The 25,739-nt window shown below is 34.7% G+C and overlaps 3 protein-coding genes across 3 annotated transcripts; 2 read left to right on the forward strand and 1 right to left on the reverse strand.

The window, feature by feature from the left end:
- Nucleotides 1-3,347: 3,347 nt before the first annotated feature.
- On the forward strand, nucleotides 3,348-24,831 carry LOC106131961 (PE-PGRS family protein PE_PGRS16). Its single transcript, XM_013331241.2, has 5 exons — nucleotides 3,348-3,424; nucleotides 3,919-4,009; nucleotides 4,627-4,747; nucleotides 5,356-5,451; nucleotides 23,887-24,831. Exons 2-5 carry the CDS (start codon nucleotides 3,924-3,926, stop codon nucleotides 24,814-24,816), a joined length of 1,233 nt encoding a protein of 410 aa, XP_013186695.2. The 5' UTR covers nucleotides 3,348-3,424; nucleotides 3,919-3,923; the 3' UTR covers nucleotides 24,817-24,831.
- On the forward strand, nucleotides 5,512-8,542 carry LOC132903442 (uncharacterized). Its single transcript, XM_060951806.1, has 2 exons — nucleotides 5,512-6,794; nucleotides 7,743-8,542. Exons 1-2 carry the CDS (start codon nucleotides 6,617-6,619, stop codon nucleotides 8,471-8,473), a joined length of 909 nt encoding a protein of 302 aa, XP_060807789.1. The 5' UTR covers nucleotides 5,512-6,616; the 3' UTR covers nucleotides 8,474-8,542.
- Nucleotides 6,800-8,833, reverse strand: LOC132903441 (uncharacterized). The gene is made up of 2 exons (XM_060951805.1): nucleotides 8,541-8,833; nucleotides 6,800-7,695 (listed from the first exon to the last, which is right to left on the reverse strand). Exons 1-2 carry the CDS (start codon nucleotides 8,831-8,833, stop codon nucleotides 6,813-6,815), a joined length of 1,176 nt encoding a protein of 391 aa, XP_060807788.1. The 3' UTR covers nucleotides 6,800-6,812.
- Nucleotides 24,832-25,739: the final 908 nt, after the last annotated feature.

Here is a 25,739-nt window from a genome sequence, read left to right on the forward strand (position 1 = left end):
CAGGTTATACTGGCGTCATCAGCGGAGGAGTTACAGGAGATGGTAAACTGTATGCATGAAGCTTTAAAAGAGAAAGGAATGAAAGTGAACGTAAGTAAAACTAAAACACTGGTTTTTGAAATGGAGAAAGAAATGACAGCATGTAATATTTTGATTGGAGGAGAAAAAGTGGAGCAAGTGAAAGAGTTTGTATATCTAGGATCAAAGTTTACATCAGATGGCAAGTATGATAGTGATATTGAAAGGAGAGTGAACGCGGGGAACATGGTGAATGGAGCTTTGCATGCCTTTATGAGCAGTCAGAAACTATCCAAAAAGGCTCGACTGGCTGTGCACAGGGGCGTGTTGGTCCCGACATTAATGTATGGGAGTGAAAGTTGGGTATGGCAAAAGAAGCATGAAAGCAGAATAAATGCAGTGGAAATGAGAGCGTTAAGGAGTATGATGGGTGTGAAATTGAGTGACAGGATAAGGAACAGCGTGATAAGGGAATGTTGTGATGTGAAAGAAGATGTAGTTACAGGAATAGAAAAGGGTATGTTAAGATGGTTCGGTCATGTGGAGAGGATGAATGAAAGCAGGTTGACTAAGCAGATATACAAGGAGAGTGTGGAGGGAAAGGTCGGAGTGGGAAGACCTAGACGAACGTATCTTGATCAAATTAAGGACGTCCTGGTAAAGGGTCAGGTCAAAAGTACCCGAAACCGCCGAGCTTGTATGAAGAGAGTTATGAATGTGGACGAAGCGAAAGAAGTATGCAGAGATCGTGGCAAGTGGAAAGAGGTAGTCTCTGCCTACCCCTCCGGGAAAGAGGCGTGATTTTATGTATGTATGTATGTATGTAAAAAAAAAGCTATCGTCTTTTAAATGATTTCAAGGCATGAGTTTGCCTGCAAATAAGTTTACGCGGAAAAAATCGAAATTTACGCGGTCGAAGTCGCGGGCAACAGCTATGTATATATATATATATATATTTACAGCTGGGTTAGTTTGTCTTTTTTTGGATTAGTTATATATATATTTATATATTTAGATTGTCTCGTTGTAAAATGGAAACGTGTCCCTTTATATACGCTGTAAATACGGCTCTGGAGTGTGCTCTGTGATTGAAGCATGTTACATGTCCGGTCAGACCATTCCCAAAATGCATAGGATTTAGTATACGACGTTTGATGTAGAGTGCTATTGATTGGAGGATATATACCTGCTATAAGCTGGCTCAGGTGCTGAACATCATACGACACTTTAAACTAGAACTTTATCTCTTTCTAGTGGAAGTCGTAAAAGGCGACTTAAAAGAAGATATTCATCCAGACAGCGTTTACCATGATCCAATGTGGGTTTCAAAATTGCGAAGTAAAAACTGATTAAATTCTATCTTAAAGCCAAATAGCTGAACGTGGCCTATTAGTCTTAACAAGACTGTTGGCTCTGTCTACCCCGCAATGGATATAGACGTGATTATATGTATGTATGTAAAAACTGACTTACCTATCCAGAATGATGGTCAAAAGGCCTTTGTTCCTCTTCAAAGAGATGTGAATGTAACCAGGATTGCAGGAAGAAGAAGAAAATCGCATTCCAAATGCCGTGAATCATCCAACACTATAGGTATAATTCTTAATGTATTCTTATTTCATATTCAACGAAAGCTTATAAACTTCCTAGGTTTATAAACATTATCATATAGTCCGGTGACATATGTATATACATACATGAAACCACGCTTCCTTTCAAGAGGGGTAGGCAGAGTAGCTACTTACATCATTCGCCATGATCTCTGCATTATTATTTCGCTTCTTCCACATTTATAACTCTCTTAATGTACGCTTGTCGGTTGAGATTATTTAATCATACAAATATACAAATCTTTTCTCTTTGTTATTAGTAAGTTAGTTAAGACTTTTTATGTTTATTTTTTTAGAAATAATCCTATGTTCTTCTGAACAACTGTTTATTATGTTTGTTTTATTATAAGTATTTTTCCGTACTTGATAAAAATGAAGCAAAGGTTTTTATTTCAATAGACTTTTTCTTGCTTGAACACGGTCTGCCGAAGGGTTTTGTCATAAACGCTCACCATTAGAGCTTATTTTGCAGCAAAATATTAAAACTGAATAACTCTCATAAAGTGGACTTTGTTTAAGGGAGTGTTTCATTGTTGCTTATTTTATAAACAAACAATTAATTAAAGAGCTATGTATAATGTTGATGATGTTAAAAGCAATTAAGTTATATTTGTTATCTTTTTTTATAAGTTTATCGATGTGATTTCTACTTAAACTAATTTACATTTCTATATATGTCTGGCGCAGATATCCAATTTTTTTAAGTTTCATTTATTTAAGCCAGTTGTACTAATTACAAGAATCTTTAAAAAAAATTCGCTATTCCGAAATCTGTTTACTTACATATAGCATATAGCAAAAATAACTGTTTAAAATAGTGCCTTGATGTTGACGGCCTCTGTGGCGCAGCGGCGGCAGTGCGCTTGTCTGTGATACTGGAGATCCCGGGTTAGAATCCCGGCCTGGACAAGATGAGAAACGCACTTTTTCTAATTGGCCTGGCTCTTGGATGTTTATTTATATAAGTATTTTTTGTTAATTAAAGTATCATTTAGTTAGTTTCTAGTAACACAAGTTTCGAACTTACTTCGAGACTAACTCAATCTTATGCAGATTGAGTTGAGAGATTATAAATATTACCTCTTACAGTTCTCCTAGCGAGTAAACAAAACGAATTGTCGTGCCAAAGGAACTGTACCTTAAACAATTTCAATTTCCAAGCTCCACGACGCCCTCTACGGATACATTAAGCACTTAACTATCACTGTCTGCTTACTTTCTACTTGCCCCGTTTTATAATAAAATTCCGCCTCCATTTTGTACGGCATAAGGCATTTTTGTATCCGTTTTTCTCTAGACATCTTTTTTGTTAATTTTAATATTTATGCCGTGTGGTTCCCGGCACTTAAGAATTGGAACACTCAATGTCTTATCTATGTATGTCGTAAAGGGCGACTAAGGGATAAGGCAAATATACTTGAGATTCTTCTTGTAGACGATGGGCTAGCAACCTCTCACTTTTTGAATCTAAATTCCATCATAAAGCCATACAGCTGAACGTGGCCTTCGACTATTGAGACTATTGGTTCTGCCTAACCCGTAAGGACTAGAAACATGATGTGTGCGCACTTGTATAAAAATTCCCCACTGTTATTGACAGATCGGCCTTATCTTAAATGCGTATGAGTCACAAAAAGTACCGAGACGGGTATAAATTGGCTTCTTGAAAAAGGGAAATTACCTGGTATGATACATTATAAGTATAAATACTTGGAGTTAAAAAAATTGCCTGTACAGAATCTCTAGTTAGTCTCAAAGTATCTTTACGTAATTTTTAAGTTCCAACTCTTTTTTATGTAAGTTAATTAAATCAAAGTTATTTATTAGGTACTTTAATATAGTGCAGATTCAGTTTATTTTCTGTCTTATTATAATAAGTAACTTTATTTGGCAAATTTAACTTCATAAGTTACATGAAAGCTAACGGTCTAATGTATAACGTGTTAAGGGGAGGTGTACAATTTTAATTAGGTACATCATACATACATATGGTCACATCTATGTCCCTTGCGGGGTAGACAGAGCCAACAGTCTTCAAAAGACTGAATGGCCACGTTCAGCTATTTGGCTTAATGATAGAATTGAGATTCAAATTGTGACAGGTTGCTAGCCCATCGCCTAAAAAGAATCCCAACTTTGTAAGCCTATCCCTTAGTCGCCTTTTACGACATCCATGGGAAAGAGATGGAGTGGTCCTATTCCATTCCGGGAACCACACAGCACGTAAATTTTAATTATGTACATCATAATTATTACTATTGTTTTTTTAATATCATGTTTGTTATTTCAGATAAAATGAATTTCTTGGTATACATCTCTGCAGCTGTTATGGTGACGTTCGTGTCTTGTCAAGTTTCTCTACCACCTGGATACAAAGAAAAGTAAGAATAAACCTTATCCTTCCATTGTTCATAAAGGCTCTATGGTTTTTTTCATCGTTATCATTATTATTTTCCACACTAATAAGGCGGGCTAGTCCTGTCACTATTTGAATCTCAATTGCATCTTTAAGCCACACAGCTGAACGTGGCCTTTAAGCGTTCATGAGTGACATATAAACACATATTTATCCCTTACGGTCTAGTCAGAGCCAACAGGCTTGAAAAGATTAATAGGTCACGTATGGCTTTATGACGGAATTGAGATTCAAATTTAGAATAGGTTGCTAGTCAGTCGCCTAAAAGAAGAAGCCCAAGTTTTAAAGCATATCCTTTAATCGCCTTTTACGACATCGTTGGGAAAGAGATGGACTAGTCCTATTTTTTTTTCGATTGGTGCCGGGAACCACACGGCACGAGTACCTAGTCTAGTGATTCAGAGAGAATTTTACGATATTCCCATGGGAACGGAAGTTAAAGGGTTTTTAGTGTTTGCGCGGGCGCTCTTTTATAAGTGAATTATATTTTCATACATACATACCTAAATATGGTCACGTCTATATCCCTTACGGGGTAGACAGTAGTATAGTATTATATTTTCAGTTCCAATCAATTTACAGATATCCCAATTACTACAAATTCTCAAAGAAGGCTCGTCCGGCCCGTGACGTCACATGGGACGACAACGCTGGAAATGGAAAGATGTTGGGTTCCCTAGGGAATAGCCATCAAGGAGATTCTGTGAGTATACTTTAAATATGGTTATCAAACGAAGAATATTTTATTAGTACCTATTTTCATACAAAAAATTAGGTACTAATAAAATATTATATGCATCTATGCGGGTATATACCCTTGCGGGATAGACAGAACCGACAGTCAACAAAAGACTGAAAGGCCACGCTCAGCTGCTTAGGTAAATAATTCAAATAGTGACAGGTTGCTCTTAGTGTGGAAAATAAATAAATAATAATTATAACGATAAACAAACAATAGAGGCTTTATGAACAATGAAAATCAGATTTTCATCCGTAATTTTACCTTTAGGTTAAAAAAAAGAGTACAATTAAGTTCAAAATAAGTACCTATATAGTTTATAGTTTAAAGCAAGTGAAAAGATCGGCCTACCCCTCCGGGAAAAATGCGTAACTTTATGTATGTATGTATGTATATTTTATAGTTATAGTGTAGTTAAATATTAGTGAAGGTATTGGTACCCTTATTTTTTTGTCAATCATGTGACATCATTACCAACTGATGCTTAATTACTTAACTAATGGAACCTACTTACTTCCTATATTTTAAGTCCCTCTTTAATGTATATATATTACTTAATATAATATTTTCAGGTGAGATCAAAACTGGCAGGTCAGGCTTATGAAAACAGAGTTTTTGGTCCAAATGAAGGCATTATTGATTTCGAGAGAAGGTTGGAGTCCAAAAAGGTATCAAATATCGCTATGGCCGGAAACAAAAATGGAAAAGGAACCAGTAAACGTCTTTGACGTGAATTTTCAGATGAAGTTTCAGGCATATTGTGAAATACTAACTCAACTGTATTTTTACATCAAAAATATACTTACTAGATAAACATTCCAGAGCCCAGAACATTCAGTAAAAGGTCTTATTTCATCACGCCCAGACCGGGATTCGAACTTGGAAATTTCTGCATTACAAACTGTGAGGTCGTGCCGCTTCGGTCTCCCGTGCGCCCCTCTTCATACGAGTAGCCCGGGAGTTTTGTAAATGCGCGCGCGCACGTTCTTCAACTTTTAAACTACTACAGCGTTCACCAAGTTAGCTCGCTATCCTCTGGCGGCTACTTGTTGGATCTCGTGTCTATACTTAAACCCACGAGCTCTTAAATATTATTAAACTAGTCGACCAATAAAGGTTGTAGTTATTCTATGGATCATTAAATTATAATTAAGATCTTTAATTTATTTAGAGATAATTATTCCTCTTACCTGTGACGTTTTACCTTAATGTGAGCACACTATCTACTGCCTGTGCCACAGAGGCCGATTTTGTAAAAAGTGTTCTTCTATGACAGATTTCTATAGATTTAGACTTTTAATAATAAACACAGCATAGGCAAACCAGAATAAAAATACATACCTACATGCTTATAGTCACGTCTATATCCGTTGCGGGATAGACAGAGCCAGCTATTTATATAGTCTGAAAGGCCATATGGGTTTATGATGAAATTTAGATTCAAATAGTGACAGGTTGCTGCCTTTTCGCCTACAGGAGGAATCCCAAGTTTATAAGCCTACCCCTTAGTCGCCTTCTAGAACATCCATGGTAAAAATATCGAGTGGTTCTTGTCTAAAATGTCGAAAACCACACCAGTACATATAGGTACAGTTTGTTGAATAGCAAACTGCATTCTAGCCAAAGTTATTTCATTATTCGCTCTCGACTTAAGACTAAGGACCAGGCCACAACTGTGCGTTGCGGCGTCGCATCGCAAAAATCAACGACGCCGCACAACGCATCGTGGAAAATCCGATGCGCTGCGCAACGTACAAATCTGCGATGCGACAACGCGTTGCCGTTTAGTCGGTGTCCATACTTTGAACGACCTGCACGTGTTTTTTAAGCGATATGGCGGAGTACGATGTCGACCACCTGATATCTTTAATTTACGAACGTCCCGTCCTTTGGGACAAAACTATATCACAATTCAAAGACAAAAATTTAAAAACAGAAGCATGGAGGGAAGTGTGTACAAGTTTATATTCAAATTTTGAGGAGTTAAATACTGTTGAAAAATCAAAAATCGGTAAGTACTTATAAACATTTATATTTTCGTTAACTGCCAACTTAGAGCTCCAATGTTACTATTAAAATAATTACAAAATTCGTTTCTGATTATGTTAGCTTCCGTTCTACTTTCATGTGTTGTTTCGTGTAAAATTTGCAAAGAATCGTCAATAATCATTTCTTCAAACGTTTGTGCGCCATCTCGATTCAATACAAAGTTGTGTAATACACAGCATGCTTTTATAATGTCTATTGTGAAATCGTAAGAAACATTAATGGGTCGGTGAAATATGCGCCATTTATTTGCGAGAATGCCAAAAGCGCTCTCAACATATCGTCTGGCTCGGCTCAAACGATAATTAAAAACTCGTTTTTCTATCGATAAAAACTTCCCAGAATATGGGCGCATTATATTATTTGTCAGTGGTAATCCTTCATCCGCCACGAAGACAAAAGGAATTTCTTTTTGAAAGCCAGGTAACGGTTTTGGCGGAGGTATAGATAATTGACCTTTTTTTAATAAGTCGTATAGTTTTGAATTTTGAAAAACAGTGGAGTCACATTCCTTACCATATGCACTTATATCGACATATATAAATTTGTAATTCGTATCAACAAGTGCTAATAGAACAATGGAATTATAATTTTTATAATTGAAAAATAGGGATCCACTGTGATCCGGGCTCAATATACGAATGTGTTTTCCATCTAGCGCTCCTATACAATTAGGAAAGTTGGTCTTTTTTTCATACTCTTGAGCAATTTGTTCCATCAGCTCTGTTGTAATTTTTGGTAATTCCAACCTTTTAAGAATGTTCCATAAAATACGACAAACAAATTTTACTATTTCTGTTATTGTAGATTTTCCACGATAATATGTGAAATGCATATCTTTAAAAGTATTTCCCGTCGCCAGGTACCTGAAAAAAAAAAACAAAATAAATCATTATTCTTCATATTTTTTTAGGTAACGATGTCATAAAAAAATGGAGAGGAATCAAGGATAATTTTACAAAATACGAAAAAAAATTAAACGAGCAATGTAAATCCGGAGCTGGGGCCAAAAAAATTAAACAATATCATCTATACGACCAGCTCCTATTTCTGAAAAAGAATTTTCAAAATAAAACAACATCAAGTCTTGACGATGAAGAAATAAGACCAAGCACCTCAACCCAACAAAGCCAGCAACCTGTCATGCCACGTTACCAGCCTGCATCGCGTAAAAGAAAAATTGACGAAGACGAATTTGAGAAGAATATTATAGCTGCTTTAAAAACACCTGAAAGTAGACATTTATCTTTTTTTAAAGGAATTTTGCCATCATTGGAAAAATTGAATGATAATCAAACAATAATTTTCCAAAGTCGTGTCCTACAGATATTAACTGATTTACACCAACCATCATACTATCCCAGCCACTATCAAACTTCACAAACATCCGTCCAAGCAAACTATCAAACATCTCAAACAACTGTTCAGACTGGCTATCAAACAGCTCAAATGTCTATGCAGAGTGGCTACCAAACATCCATTCAACGCAGTGCCTTCCAAAGCGGATGCGAAACATCACCGGCGCCTATGCAATCGTCTCCACAAACGCCAAGGAATGATGATGTAAATGAGCCAGAACAAATTAATTTCGATGAGGAACTAACAAATTTGACGAATGACACACAATCGGATTACGAGTTTTGAATAACACTAAATTGTGAAAATGATTAAACAGTATGATTATAGTATAAATAGTTTATTTTTTTCTTACCTTATAGTTAATCCCAGCATCTCCAGAGGTTCGATGGGTTTTCTAAATATGTATTTCTTTTGTAAATGAGGCTTTATCAAACTAAGAAGCTCTTCAAAACTTCCTACACTCATCCTAAAGTAATCGAAAAATTTAACCTCGTCCACTTTTAGCGCCTCATATTTCCTTTTGAAGTGGTTTCCATCTTTATTCATAATTGTCAGTAATGGGTGCACCCAGTACTTTCTTTTCTGTTTCTTTTTCTTAATACGCCTTAACGCAAGCAGAAGTAGAACACGCGCAGTGCGATCCATGTCTCACTAGAAACTGAAACGTTGGTTAGCGTCTTTACGTACGATGTCGTATCCGATGAAATTTTTGCGTTGCGACATCGCATCGCATAGCTGTGCGATGTTGTTTTTACGATGCGACGCCGCAACGCACTGTTGTGGCCTGGCCCTAACTGACAAGCTGAGATAAAATATAGAGAGTACAGATGTAGTTTCTGTATGTTATCTGCCGCAAATTCAGTATAGTATTAAGGTATGTATATAATTAATTCACGTTCATAGTAGGTATATATAGTATAGTAAGAATGTGTATTTATTATCACCCACAGAAAGGTTCTCTGCTTAACCCAAAAGTAGACTGTAAGAAAATGCTATTAGCATTAAGTCCGCCTATCGTAGGTTATTTACAAGTAGTAATTGTTACAATAAAGAATAAATAGCTTTCTCATTTTTAGGCAGGTTCGATGAACCTAATAATGTGATTGATTAGCGAAATTAATATTTTTTAAAGTAAGCAAAAATTTGTATCAATAAACTAGCTCTTGTCGGTAGCGTCGCTTGTGTCAGACTAAAATTCCCGACACAAAAAAGACTTTAAGTGCATTTTTACCAAAGAACTTGGGATACCTACATCATTTTTCATAGGTTATCCAATAAAGAGGAGACGCAACCTAAATGTTGGGGAGGAATTTAAAACAGAGTCATTTTTTGAAACTTGAGTTGAGATTCTTTTTTAGGCGATGGGCTAGCAGCCTGTCGCTATTTGAATCTCAATTCTATCATTAAGCGAAATAGTTGATCGTGGCCTATCAGTCTTTTCAAGACTGTTGGCTCTGTCTATCTCACAAGGGATACAGACGTGACCATATGTATGTATCTATGTCACTTTTTGAATAAGTGGCTTATTTTAAAATGAACTTGTATTTAAAGTAAAACAATGTTTATTTTATGATCACGTTATTTATCTGTTGTTCATTTAATTGATAAAGTTCATTTGCAACTATGTGTCGGTGATGGGTGTAGGTACTGACTACAACCAAAATTATACTAGCTCTTGTGCGAGTCTTCACTCCAGTGGGAAAATTCTATAAAAGTATCCTACGCTTAAATGTTATAAACTTGGGATTCTTTATTAGGTGATAGACTTAACTGAACATTGTTGAGTCTATTAGAGACTGCTGCTCTGTCTACACCGTAAGGTATAAAGACGTTATAAGTATGTTTGTCAGTTTTTTAGATCGAAATAAGAAGCCGCCTAAATTTTGAAAATATAACACCCTATATAACACAGTGAAATTGACGTATTGATTTTTACTTTTAAAACAGACCTCAGTCACTCAATATATTTTTATTTCTGAATACAGGTTACTACAACAGTTAATTTAGTAATAAAAAATATGAACAGCACCCTCTATTCATTACTTGGTTATACTATTACGTACACGTACGTACAACCTAACTTAGCCCGCATTCGTACTTTGGTTTTCAAACACAGAATGCTTTGAAGTAATGTTAACTAGTTCTGGTATCTTCCGCTAGATGACTCTTTAAATAATTTATGAAATATTTTGTTGTGACACCTGGGTTTGGATCAAGTTTTTTAAAATGTGAGAAAGTGGTCAATGAGTCCAGATATGGATGCGGAAGCCTTGCATCCAAAAAGTAGTAGGAATCTCGGTTACACTCTCACCTCTCTGGAAAGGACTGCGACTATAACCACGATTCTGGATAAATCAAATTTTACACGAAGCGACTCCGAACTCCGAAACCTTTGTAAGGAAACAAACCCATATTTGACCATGGTGACAAATCCAGCACCTTGAATGCTGAAGTTCCCTCAAGATGTTTTCCTCACGACATAAGCATCGGTTGGTAATCAAACTAATGGAGGTACACAACTTATTGTTACAGTCCCCTGCAGAAAACCTTGACTTCCTATTGTTTTGGTTTGTTTACCAAGAGGTAATGTTTCTCTGTAGGCGACTGTAAACATGACCGCGGTCAAATTTGAACCTTAATCACACGGCCACATTTCATGCGATGATTTTTCGCGTGCGTAGGAGGATTTACCGCAAAACAATTGATTTTGTTATTCTAGGCCGCTTACTAAAGTTCAATCAACTTCTAAAAATAACTTTTAACGTTACGTTATCTTGTTATAGATTCCATTACTCGTTCGAATTCGTAGATTATGTGGCTTACTACAATGGGTGCGTAAAATCGAATGGAATCAGTTTTTTTAGGGTTCCTTGTAAGTTATATCAATCTATCCTACTAATATTATAAATGCGAAAGTTTGTATGTCAGGATGTCAGTATGGAGGTTTGTTACTCTTTCACACAAAAACTACTGAACCGATTACGATGAAATTTGGTATGTAGGTAGCTGAAGACCCAGAATAATATATAGGCTACTTTTTATCCCGGAGTTCCCGCGGGATTGATTATACGCGGACGAACTCGCGGGCGGCCTCTAATACTTACATAGATGTATAAATGCGTACATATCTCTTGATAGACAGAGCAAACAGTCTTGAAAAGACTGAAAATCCACATCGGCTGTGTGCCTTGATGGAATTGAGATTCAAATAGTGAGGTGGCTAGCCTATCGCCTACAAGAAGTTATTAATTTTCTTCTTTTATGTATTTATACTTATTTATGGTAAGTATGTTGGTCACTTTTGAATAGAATAAATTTGTGACTTTACTGTAGTTGTCGTAAAAGGCGACTAAGGTATTAAGTAGATGTATCTAGTGCAAGCTTTCAAGCTAGCCTACAAGCAAAGGCAAAAATCCAAAAATAAAATCAAAATGTTCCCGCTTGTCTTACAGGTAAATTCGAAATTCTTTTACACGATCGGCTTGCAACCTGTTAGTATTTTAATTTCATTAAATCATCCAATCTTAGGTAAATCTAGGCTCTCAGTGTAGAGGAAACTGACCTTCACAAGTTACCTACATGAATAAAACTATTTCATCCGTATGAACCATTGGAGAGAGAGATTCTCCAGGGTTTGTAGTTAGTAGAATAATACTCCGTTTCAGAAGGTGAGAATGGAATATTATTCTACTAACTACAAACCCTGGAGAATCTCTCTCTCCAAATTGGTGACCTCCGACTGAACAACAACAAGAAGAATCTCTGCTTGTCGGCCCAGCGGAAAAATTCCTGAAGAAAAGAACCCGTACTGAGCGTGTGAAACTCGCACTTGACGGTTTTTTGATTACACTTTTCAAACGGTCGCGACAAATTGAATAATCTAAGTACATGTATTGGATTATATTGAAGAAATGGCACGTTATAGATAAATGAAAATAACTCTTACAAAATAGTGATTCTATTTTATTATAGAGACCAAATCACTTGGCTTCGTTGGATATATTTCGTAGTTGGTACCTAATAATATTTAACGTTTTATTTGCAACAAGACAGCGCCTTTAAACGCAATTTTAAGAATTGCTCAAATCCGTGAAATCTTTGCTTGCGCGATTTAGACTTTCCGCTGTTTTTGACTGATAGCGTCGCGTGATTGGTTGTTGTGACTTGTGGTGTAGATACGTCACCACAGGTTCATAGATTACGCGTGAAGAGACAACAAACAAACATATAAACTTACTTTCACATTTATAATATTAGTTGGAATATATAAAAGTATAGATATATATGGTCACGTCTATATCCCTTCCGGGGTAGACAGAGCCAACAGTCTTGAAAAGACTGAATGGCCACATTCAGCTATTTGGCTTAATGATAGAATTGAGATTCAAATAGTGACAGGTTGCTAGCCCATCGCCTAAAAAAGAATCCCAAGGTTGTAAGCCTATCCCTCAGTCGCCTTTTACGACATCCATGGGAAAGAGATGAAGTGGTCCTATTCTTTTTTGTATTGGTGCCGGGAACCACACGGCTCTAAAAGTATAGATTGTTTTATAAAAGTACTTTCGTTGGCGACATCTGCTTAAAAAAATATCATCATCAATTATTATTACGTAAGTAATTACTATAAATCGTAACCACGGTATTAATGTTAAATAACCATTTATCTGATAATGATCGGTTTAAGATCGAAATCAACTGAGTTTGAAAGTTTTGCACAAATATGATAAATTATGAGGAAATACAGTTTTTGAGTTACGTAATCCTATCCTAGTGATATTATAAATGTGATGTCAGGATGTCAGTATGGATGTTTGTCACTCTTTCACGCAAAAACTACTGAACCGATTACGATGAAAATATCCTATCAGTCTTTTCAAGTCTGTTGGCTCTGTCTACCCCGCAAGGGATATAGACGTGATTATATGTATGTATGCGTCCTCACCATTTTGGAGAGGAGGATTTTTGTACGCATTTAACCATGGATCTTGGATATAGTGAGTGAGTTTTTTACAGGAAGCGACTCCCATCTGACCTCCGTAAGCTTTGCAGGTGAACCTTACCCGTTTTGGATCAATCATGGTTACACATCCAGTTGCCTGAATGTGCAGGTTTCCTCATGATGTTTTTCCTCAGTAGTTTTATATCTGGACAGGATTCTATGGTCAGCCTGTGACCACGATTCTGGAGCAAATAAAACATGGATCTTTTTTGAGGCGATGGGCTAGCAATCTGTCGCATTTTGAATCTCTCATTAACATTCCCAGTCATCTCGGATTTGTATGCTCTGTCTGCCCCGCAAGGGATATAGAAGTGTTTAAATGAATCGTTTCCAATTTCTAAAGTTAGGTACTCCCCACGCGAATGTTTGAGTATTATCCTTAACTTGTAATTTCGCAATACATATTGAATTAATAAAAAATTATGAGTTGAATACCTGTTTGTGATAGATATAACTATATCTACTGGCTAAGCAAAAAGTGTATCAAGTAATAAATTAGAGTGAAAGCTTTCATATGCACGTAATACCTACTTTTTTTTAATCAAATAAAAACTGTCTGCTAATTTATACAATTCACTTACATACCTGCTTATTTTCTGGCATTTTTGACAACGATTGTGGTTAGAGGTTTCAATTCAATTATTTACGAGATACGTAGCCGACGATATTTGTATCTCTATTTGGTAATGAAATAAAGTAAGTATATTGTAGAGATTGCCCAAATCGTTTTGCCTACCCTCCCAATTCTTCTCGTTTGCGAATTTGCAAACCATACTTTTCCAAAATAAACACCATTTCAAGGACAACGAAAGATGTATAATTTATTCATTCAAAGCGAGAACGAGTCCTATTACTAAATTAGGTGACTCGTCGAAACGTTTCATTAATCACGCGATTTCGCACGAAAACCATTCGACGATCATTCGATGTCGAACTATAATTACTCGCCTCGCTCGAAAAGGGATTTAATAATAGAACCTGTATTATCTGGACTTTTCATTTGAGTAAGAAATGGGACAATAGACCTCGAACCAATTCGAAATTTGAATTTTATTTAATTGGAAATTAGGCGAAGGCCTCACTCTCTATGCGGCCTTATTTGGTAAGTAAGTACTTGAAAAGTTGTTTCATTGTTTATTTGTTGAAGATTGATTTGAATTTGTTCGAATGCGGATAAATAATAAATAAAATATTCTTCTTTTATAAAAAGAAGATAGGTTTTATACTTAGATCAAAGGCACTCTTTATCTACAAAGTCGTGTGGATAAAACTGGAAAAAATATATAAAATTTTAAAACAGATTGATGAGATATGTCATAACAAAAACACAGCTTACATGCGAAACTAAAAATCTTTTAAAGTTATTTTCAAAAATACCAAATGATCTTTAGAAGGTACGACACGATCTATTTACCGAACTTTTATTTTGTATTAACTGTTTTCCGCATCAAATTAAAACTCAAAAAAGATGAACAATACACATCCGTGCAAAATTACTTGCCAAAAAAAAAAAAATAAGAATAAAAATTTCAGTCCCTAGCCTTTCGCTCTTTGCAAGTCCCGATGTGCCTTTCTCGTGTAGCAGACGCCAATCACTTCCGCTCGGTATAAAAATGTTTGTGCATTTCTGTAATGTTACCATTGCATCGCACCTCACAGCGGGTAACACGACTCACCCGCATCCCAAACATAGCAACATGAGGACCTTTGTAAGTTTGAATTTGGAATTTTTTAATTTTTTCTAAGTGACCAGTTTTCCCCGCCTGCGTGTGTGAAGTGACATGTGAGAAGAAAAGTGTTTGTGAATTTGGATGTGAGTTTATCCCGCGGTAAAAAAGGTCGTGTTAAAATTTTTTATTAGTGAGTTAGGTGATTAAACGTTAGGACTATTGTGTTATATTTTATGTGTTGATGTAGTTTGAAAATTAAAAAAGAAATATTATTCATTCTCAGTGCGAAAAAAAAAACATTTTAAAAATATCCGTAAACATTTAAAATTCATTAATCAAATTGTATAAAATTTCCTAGAAATATTTGGTAACGTTATTTGTTTTCAGTAAACCTGGTTACAACTAGGTCGGGAAAAACGGTATTTTCGCGTTAATATTCATATAATATTCTTGTTTGCATAAATATATTATTAACTACATGCTTGTTAGTAACAAAATGTCAAAATCATTTACATTTTTAAATTTACACTACTTAAAAATACATTGGCTTGAGCATTTGTACTAACCCATCTGAATTGTCCATAAAATTATACAAATAGCCCATAATACAAGATACGTTTTGTATTAAGACAATGGCGATTCTTATCTCAAAAGTTAATTTACTTTATTAACGATGTCATTTTTTCCTTCAAAACGAAAATACAGATGGAGAAAAGATGTTTTCGGGTGGAAATAAAAATATTAGCAAATAAAAAAAATAACAATGAAATGTACCTACATTGTAAAGTTTTTAGAAAAATTAACAACATGAAATTTCTTTTTTTTAATAATTTTTATGATACACCACACACACACTGAACATAAATACACTGTAGAGAAAATGAACTTCTCAAAAGTCACATTTATTAGGCAAAAGATTATACAAAAGTAATTAAAACTTTTCCGAGTCATTTTACAGCTCACATCTGTGCTATATACTTCATAAACTTACAGACAATAAGGGTGTCCAACAAACATATATTTTATGAAAGTTATATTTCCGTATTATACATTTTTTGGCACTTATATATTTTATTTATTATGTGAATATTACTAATTTAGCTGCATGTGGCCTTAGAGTCCTTTCGAGACTGTTGGTTTTCTCTGCCCCGTAGGGATAAAGACGTGATAAATTAATGTTTGTTTATATTTACTTATTTTAACTTAGCATCTTATTTGAGTTGAAAAAAGAAAGGAAAAATTCAGTTATAGGCCGTTAACAAAGTAAGTAGGATTGAGAACTTTTTATAGTCAGATGTTAGAAAAAATAATTCAGTTTTTGGGAAATAAGATTTATTTTTCAAAGAACAATTTCTTGCTTTAATTTATGGATACTCTACAAGCTATTCATCTTTAGCGTCCTCTGTAAACCTTTTATGGAACATAAATATGAAATACACACGCCAAAAGCCTCTTTATGGCTATACAGATAATCGTTATTTTTCATTGCTCAAGAAATTCACAATAATTTGAAATAAGACGTAATAAGTGTATTATTACGTTTGATACTGGATTCTGTAATTTTAATATTAAGGCACTCAAAGGGCCTGAAAGTAATTTGCAATTTTAGTACAGCGTATTCCGTTTTAAAAATGTCAGTCTGACCTACTAATGGAGTTAATATTTCTTAGGATAATTTATTTCACGAATCAAGCCTACCATCTTATTTAAGTCATGAAAAATAATATAAACTTAAGAAGTTTCTACGCTAAAATAGTAGTCTATCAAGCTGTCATTACCTATCTCTTAATCTCAATTTTATAATTTCAATTTGCATTATCGGGGCTCTGTCTAATTTGCAATGTAAGTGAGTTATTTATAAATAAAAGATTATTAAATTAATATCGTTATCTAGTATATACGAACGAAAACAATAAAAAACATTAAAAAAATCAACAAGTCTTAAAAATTATCGATAAACATAGACTCTTTGTTTATTAGTCTTTAGTTTCTTTATTTGTTATTTATTCTTATTGTGCATTATAAAAACAGAAAATAAAATTAAAACAAAATCTTCTTTGTTTAGCATACATACATATAGACACGTACATATCCCTTGCGGGGTAGTCAGAGCCTGGTCAGTTTCAGTTTGGCCCCGAAAAAAACGGTACAAATAAACTCAAATACGTTATTTTTTTTATAAAATTTGATAAATCATACTAAAGACGTCTAGAAGTAACATTAATAACCTATTCTTACAAGATATTGCCACGGAAGCCTACCCCGTTGCGTTAAAAACGAAGTAAACACGAAACCACACCCTTACTTCAGACAAGATGTAACTAAGACCGTCTAACCTAATTATTTCTCATAACTTTAGTACCACTTACACAAATTTGCCAACTTACTGCCGTTACATGCAACATTGTGATACTTTCAGTTTTACAAGTTTAGTGCTATGTAGTCGTTAAACAGCGTACACACTTTTGCTTGTAGTTAATCAGGCAAATCGTTTTATCATCTTTTCATTCATTCATTCATATAATCACTTGCGGGGTTGACAGAGCCAGTCTTGAGGCTGACAGGCTACGTTCAGTTGATAGGCTTAATGATAGAATTGAGATTCAAATAAAGACAGTTGCTAGCCCATCGTTTAAAAGAACAATCCCAAGTTTATAAGCCTATCTCTTAGTCGCCTTTCACGTCACGAAAGGGATGGGAGTGGTGTTATTCTAATTTATATTGGTGACGGAAACCACACGGCACATTTTATCATCTTCAATCAATAAATATATTTTTATTTGTGAAAACAGGTTGCAACGGTGTTACATTTTGTTTTAATCAGTGCTCTGCTTACTGGCAAATGTCAGATTCCATGAAAACTAATTTTAATTATACAAATTATAATTTAAAAAGTTTAAAACAGTTCATAATAACATTTTTGTGCAAGAAGATTATGAATGCTCTTTTTGAAAGTACTCACATTCATTGTTTAATGGATAGATTTAGGAAATTGATTGTAGATATTGACCAAATAAGCTATTTTGTAGCTGTGCTGCGATAAATATTGGTATGGCTTATTTCATTTCAATCACAAGCTCTTGTAGTACTCTGTTTTCACAAATATAAATATACCTATTGATTAATTGATCTTCTTGTCCAGGTTTTTTGGGGGGAGTCAGGAATTATATGTGTACCAGGAACTGAAAAGCTTTATTATACTATTTTGTCTAACCATATATAGATATCTAACTATAGGGTTATTTTTTTTAAATACCTGTCAGGTTTACCTGCAAAAGTTACGGAGGTTAGGTGGGAGTCGCTTGGTGTAAAAACCTGACTCACTCAATCCAGGATCCATGGTCGAAGGCATACCCTGGACTGAGAATGCAACTGGGACTAAAGCCAAGAGGAAGTATACATATATAAATGAGTTCTTTCCCGGAGGGATATGCAGAGACCACATCTTTCCACTTGCCGCGATCCCTTCATACTTCTTTCGCTTCATCCACATTCATAACTCTCTTCGTGCAAGCTCGTCGGTTTCGGGTACTCTTGACCAGACCTTTTTCTAGAACATTTCCGATTTGATCAAGTGAAGTTTTGTTTATTTTACGCACAAGAAACCCTTCTGTATGTGGTCAAAATGCATTTATCCAATGCATAATGACTGCACTGTTTCATCGTACCAGAATCATGGGATTATGCAAAGATTCTGTAGGTTTTGTCATTAATGGATGTAGTTTTGTTGTCATTAGCTTACTTTCTAGGTGTCATTACAGATTATATAAACCTACACTAGTTCATATTGACTCGGACTATCACGAACAAGGAAATGCATTTCACGTATTTATTTTTTACCGCTTAGACAGATTTTAGCTATGATAATGAGTTTCGAAGGTTCATACATATAGTCACCTCTATATCCCTTGCGGCGTAGACAGAGCCAACAGTCACAAAAAAACTTTTTTTTGTATAGGCAAAGGCAAAAGATGCTCGTTTTTTTCCTATTAGTTAAATATTTACAGTAAACGAAAGAAATTTAACACCTCAACCATAGAATTTAAAATAATATAAGACTATAGAAGTGGCAGGCACAAATGAACGAGTCGTTGCAACTAATGGTGGATGGTACCATATCGTTACCATATCATGCATCTCAATTCTCAGTTTTTCTTACAGTTATAAAACTGTGCAGATAATTGCTTGCGTCACAATACGACACATCATTCCTATAGTTTAAATTTAATGTCTATATTGGCATTTCTATTGTCTCTTGTTATTCCGATTTCTGTGGCTCCTAACTATATATTGAAGTCTTATTAGGATTTACATGAAATTAATTACAATTAATATTATGCATGAACGCCTTCAGATTGTATCAGTCACGTCCTAAATTAATTATTAACAAGATACTAGCTTTTGCCCGGATTTGATTACCTTTTACTAAGAACGAGTCTCGTGGGAATTTTCACAAATTTGAAAAGTATATGTATGTTTTACCTTGGACAATCAATGTATATAAATAAATGTAACTTACTATTATTGATTGAGATCATCTCACAGTCCAAACCGCTCGATCTATAGATTTAAAATTTTGCATGTAGGTTTCTTTACGTAGTCTAGGGGGGCATTAAGAGTTCCCTAGGGAACGAATATAAATTATTATTTTATTTACTTAGACATTATAATATTATCAAATTAGATATTTGCATTTGGTACACAGTCATCCTTTTATGTGAAAGGAACCTTTAAAAAAAACTGACATTTGATAAATGTCTACGACACTGGCCGTGGCTACTTTGTAAGGGATTAAGTATATTCGACAACAAAATAGTCTAGAATAATTATAAAATATAAATATATACGGGACTAATTACACAGATTGAGTTTGTCTCGAAGTAAGTTCGAGACTTGTGTTACGAGATACTAACTCAACGATACTATATTTTATAATAAATACTTATATAGATAAACATCCAAGACCCAGGCCAATCCGAAAAATTCTTTTCTCACCATGCCCTGGCCGGGATTCGAACCCGGGACCTCCGGTGTCGCAGACAAGCGTACTACCGCTGCGCCACAGAGGCCGTCAAATTCAAAAACCTAAAATATCTCAAATTGACAATTCGATTCAAAGATTATCTTTGCAACACAAGCTTCCGTTTTCCTGTTACGGTTAGACCGGTTCCAAAAAGAGTAAAAGGGACCTTCACTTAGATCGTCTGAATTACTATTACGTAATGCACTTTCGATGATACGTATACCTACGTGTGTCAATAGTCTCGGAATCGGTATTCGATTGTAGAGAAACTCGATATTTCGATATGGTAATTAGATCTTAGGATCAGTCCCCGTAGAATGGCATGCGCGACTCGAAATGCTGTTGCCGTTTCGCTTTTCATTATGACGTGAAATGGGACAGGGATAGTTTTTCGCGCGATAAAAACGGCGTCGCGCGTGCCCATGCTAAGAGGTACTTTTATATCTTCTTCCTTCTGACGGTAGTCTTAGTAACATCATCATCTCACTAGAGGAAAGCCCAGTATTGCGTTATCCTGGATTGGGTATGTCAAGTTTTACATGAAGCGACTACCGTCTGACCTCCGCAATCTTTGCAGGAACCTGAATGAAATGCCTGAATGTACAGGATTCCTCGCGATGTTTTCATTCACATGAAAAATTATTGACACATCCATCATAGGATACTAAACACTATCCACAAAAATTCTATTCAGATATATTTTCAGATTATATTACTTTGTAATATTAATATTTTTATTTAATTTAGATTTTCAAATTATATATACTAAATTATTATATTATATTTTGCTTACAATTGGTCTACGTACTTAATAAGTCTTAATAATCTAATTAAGACTAGCTTAATGGTTCAATGTCAATTGGTCTCAACTTGTAGGACCAAACAGGCGTAACCCACATTTTGTAGTTTTTCGTAAGCGGCCATTTTGATTTTTATTTTATCAGGAAATTACGTAATAGCGAGTCTAGACAAAATGATAGTTTTATTGGCTAGTGCAAATTGCGATCGGAATGCGGTCAGTTTTATAAAAATAATGTAGGTTTGTGTAACAGTAGGTAAAGTAAAAATTCTAAACAAAATATAAATTTTGCTTTCTCATAATAGCACATTCTCGATTGCATTTAGGGATATTTATAAAGGTGAAGCTACAAAAAAAAAATTAAGACATTTTATGGAAAAAAGGTTATTACTACCAGCTATCCTATCTGACCTTATGTTGCGTTGGGTATTTGGTCTTATTAACTGTATGTATGTTTCTTGTGTCGTCTTACGAATTAGACAGAGAGCTTAAATATATAGATATATGAGATTCAGATAGATTCAGATGAGAGCAGTAACTGGTTGCTAGCCCAACGCCTCAAAAAAGAATCCCGAATTTGTAATTCTGTTTATCCTTAAATTACCCCAACAATATTTCCAGGAAGACAAATAGTATCTATTAATTTGAATTGGCTTTATAATAGCATAATAATTATATAATTTAGTTAACATTATATTTGCATTTATTATATTATACCGTCTGTCTGTTTTGACCGCAAAGCGAATCAGATGTAATTAACATTGCATAATAATGGGGCTGACAATTGGTTGTCATGAAATAAAAGAAAGGTTTATTTGGGTATTTGTATATAATGTTATAGAGAGGTAATAGGTATTATATTTTTTTAATTAAATTCATCTGATTATGTATATGAATAAAAATAACAAAAATAAACTTTTATCTACTTTCTCACAGTATTTTGAAATTTTTGTAGATGCTATTAATATATGTTAAGGTACCTACCAATGTTTTTCTAAATAATAAATGAATATAATCTTAATTAGCTTGCCACTTCAATCACTTTTTCGATTCAACTACAATACTTTCTATTTAGATAAAAGATGGGTAATTCTTGTTGTACCTACAAAAATTTAAATAATATATTAAATGTTACAAGATAATTTAAATAAAATAAATAACCTTATAAACGTTTCCTCGCGGTCACAATAACGTAAAATAAATTAATAATTTAATTATCGTGACCATAATATTACAATTCAGTTCAATTAAACTTTACTTTTACGTGGTTTTATATGAATATCCGATAATAAGGATTAACGATAAATAATTATTATCATGTGCAACGTTAATTTATACTTACTGTTAATATTGGGTATTTATTGGAATTTATTTTCATATTTGCATTTTCTTGTGTTAATATTTCAACTCCAATTTTAATACTTAATTAAATTTGACGGAAAATAATAATTAACATAAATGTTCGTGATATAACTCGATCATCATTTAAATATGTAATATCATCAAATATAAAATTATTATGAATTAACTTTTGTGTTTCTTAGTTATTGACTTACTAACAAACAACGTGTAACCAGCCAACTACTGGGTGTACGAATTGAAATTTGTCATTAACGTTACTTGGGTATAATAATTGTAGCAGAATACCAATGAGATATCAAAATTTCTAGTAAGAAGATAAACCATTTTTTAATCAGAATATAATAAATATGTTTTCACTGTAGAAATATCGCTTATTGACGTAGACAAAACTTAAGTATAATTAAAAAAAGCGCAAGCGTAGAAGAAGCCAAAGAATACTAGCCAAAGAATCGGAATTTTTATACAAATACGAAAAATTAAAAAAAAAAATAGTAAATCTTCAAACACCGAATACCATTGACATAATAGACATAGAACGAACAATGGGTAGTGAATTTTTAGGACTTTTTTCGCATTGTGTTATAAAAATTGGACCGTGACTGTGAAATGATCAACAGTCACGAAGCGTGAATTGCTCATTCTTGATTTTATTATGTCACTGGTTCTTTTATTGTGATCACAGTCGTATCATATGGTTTACTTCTTTTTATGTCTTTATCCTTTGCGGGGTAGACAGAGCTCTTGAAATGAATGAAATGCTACGTTCATCTTGATGGCATAGTGATAAAATTGATTTACATATAGTTCTAGGGTGTCGGGAACCACACGGCACATAACATGGCTAGAAACTTATCATATGTTGTTTTTTTTTAATAATAGCCACATGTTTAAAATAAACACAATAAAAAACGATTTGAACTCTAATAAATTAAGGATCGGAATTCTCTCTTTTATCGCGTAACTCTAAAGAGAAGGGTACTATTATACATAATTATGTTATTTTTCAGTGTATATGAAACCGTATTCTTGCTGTTACATGTATAATTAAAAGTGAAAGGATTTTATTTTATTTTTTTAGTTAGTAATTGCGAATTAAGATTTATGCCACTATGAATGGACTTAAGTATAAAATCGTAACAATAGTTAACCTTTTTGATTTTAAAACAAACTTATTTTTTTACTGTTTTGGTTTTGCGAAAGATATTTACAGATAAAAAAAGGTAAAAAAAAAATGAGTTTACTTTCTTTTTGTTTGTGGAAGATACTTTCTATACAGTATCAATATTATCTGTCATTTTTTATGTTGACATTGTACAATATATTCATTCTATATCTGGCTTAGTGTATATACTAACTCAGTTTAACATTTAAAAAATTTATATGGCTTGTTAAATGCCCCATACCTTTTTACTAAGTTATGGGTTTAATTGTTAAAAACTTACTTCAAATTGATGACGTTGTAGCTAAAGGTTAGGTCAAAGGTACTCACCTAAAATGTAGATTGCATGAAGAAAGTGTGCACTAATACAAAAAAAAAAATAGAACCCCTTTATCTCTTTCCCATGGATGTCGTAAAAGGCGACTAAGGGATAGGCTTACAAACTTGGGATTTTTTTAGGCGATGGGCTAGCAAGCTGTCACTATTTAAATCTCAATTCTGTCATTAAGCCAAACAGCTGAACGTGGCCATTCAGTCTTTTTAAGACTGTTGGCTCTGTCTACCTCGCAAGGGATATAGACGTGACCATGTGTATGTATGTATGAAGAAAGTAATGAACGAGAACGTAGCAAAAGAAGCATTTCCTTTTATTGACATAAATAACTTAGTTTATTTTCCTTTTCCAGGTATGTCTGTTGTTGGCAGTCGCCTCTTGCAAGGCCGGTTTTGAAACGGGCGGGTATGAGGAATCAAATGGAATATCAAGTCACGACGGAGGAACTTCTGGGGGATATGACTTTGCACCGAGCGGCGGACACGACTTCTCAGGGCACCAAGGAGGTCAAGATTACACACAAGCGCTTACCCAAGGAGGAGGTCATGATTTTGGTGGTCAATCTTTAGGTGGACACGATTTTGGTGGTCAGTCTTTAGGTGGACACGATTTTGGTGGTCAATCTTTAGGACATGATTTTGGTGGTCAGTCTTTCGGCGGACATCAACTCCAAGGTGTCGAACAGGGTCACGGAGGGTTTGGCGGTCAAGACTCCTATTTGCAAGCTGCTCATGATCTAGGAAGTCATGGGTTCAGTGGAGGTGACACTTTTCAAGGCCACGGAGACGGCGGCCAGGGAGGAGAATTGAATCACGATTTTGGCGGCCACGGAGGTTTTGGACACGACCAAGGACACTTCAATTTACAAGATGGCGGAAACGACTATGGCGGACACGGTCACGACTTTGGTGCCCACGCTATCCCAGTTAACGAACATGTCGACGTCGAAAGTCCTGTAACTGTACCACTGTACAAACATGTTACCGTTCCAGTCCACAAGCCGATTCATGTGAACGTGCCGAAACCTGTTTTGGTGGGCGTACCTCAGCCGTACCCTGTCAAAGTACCCGTACATAAGCCGGTGGCTGTCCCGGTTGAAACTGAAATCTCTATTCCTATTGAGAAAGTTGTGCCTTACCCTGTAGTGAAGCATGTGCCTTACCCAGTAGAGAAACATGTGCCGATTAAGGTTGAAAAAACCGTGACCGTCCATGTACCTCAGCCTTACCCGGTTAAGATACCCGTTTACAAAACCATACATCATCATAAAAGCCATTATTAGGCTTAGATGTGTAAACTGTGCCTTGTAAATATTGTTGATTAATTTTAAGTCGATTTTAAGTCATTTTCAACTGATGTTGTAGTTGATTTATTTATTGGTAGATTTGTTGTTGATTACATTGTTGATTTTTGTAACTTTGGATTTTTTTTTCTTGATATCCTTCAAAATGGTAATTTAAGTAGACAAAGCCAACAGTCTTTAAATGACTGATAGGCTACGTTCAGCGAAGCTGTTTGGTTTAATGATAGGTTTCAGTTTCAAATACTCGTAGTGACAGGTTAATAGTCTATCATCTAAAAGAAGTATTCCAAGTGTAAGCCTATAACTTATCCCATAAAATCAAATATTACCTTCATAAATTATACGAATAAAAAAGTACCTACCTAAGAGAACCATGATCGTCTCTGCCTACCCCTTCGGGGAATAATAGTAATATCATAGAAGCGTGTAGACAAAACACCCAGTACACCAACATAAAAAGCATCAAAATGTTTACGCGACACAGACTGAGATGAAATACCTAATTATATCGTTAAAGTCCTCAGTTCACTGTTTGTGAGAGCTCAGAGACAATAAACTTTCATACATATATTACGAGAATATACTTCAATTTAGCAAAATTTGTGTAGCGTGCCCTATTCTCTAGGAAAATCTATCTAGGAAAAAACATACGCCTTATCACTTTCAGCTAGAAACGATTAAGAGAGAATAATATTTTTTACGATACCTTGATTACAATCTGGGTTAGCAAGAGCCACGTGCATAGGCTACAAGTTGCAATAACTCATATTATAAAGCTGAGGAGTTTGTTTGTTTGAACGCACTAATCTCAGCAACTACTTGTTCGAATTGAAAAATTATTTTTATGTTGTATAGACCATTTATTGAGAAGGCTTTAGGCTATATAACATCCCGCTGCAACT

This window comes from Amyelois transitella, chromosome 26 (assembly GCF_032362555.1).
Source record: "Amyelois transitella isolate CPQ chromosome 26, ilAmyTran1.1, whole genome shotgun sequence".
NCBI lineage: Eukaryota > Metazoa > Arthropoda > Insecta > Lepidoptera > Pyralidae > Amyelois > Amyelois transitella.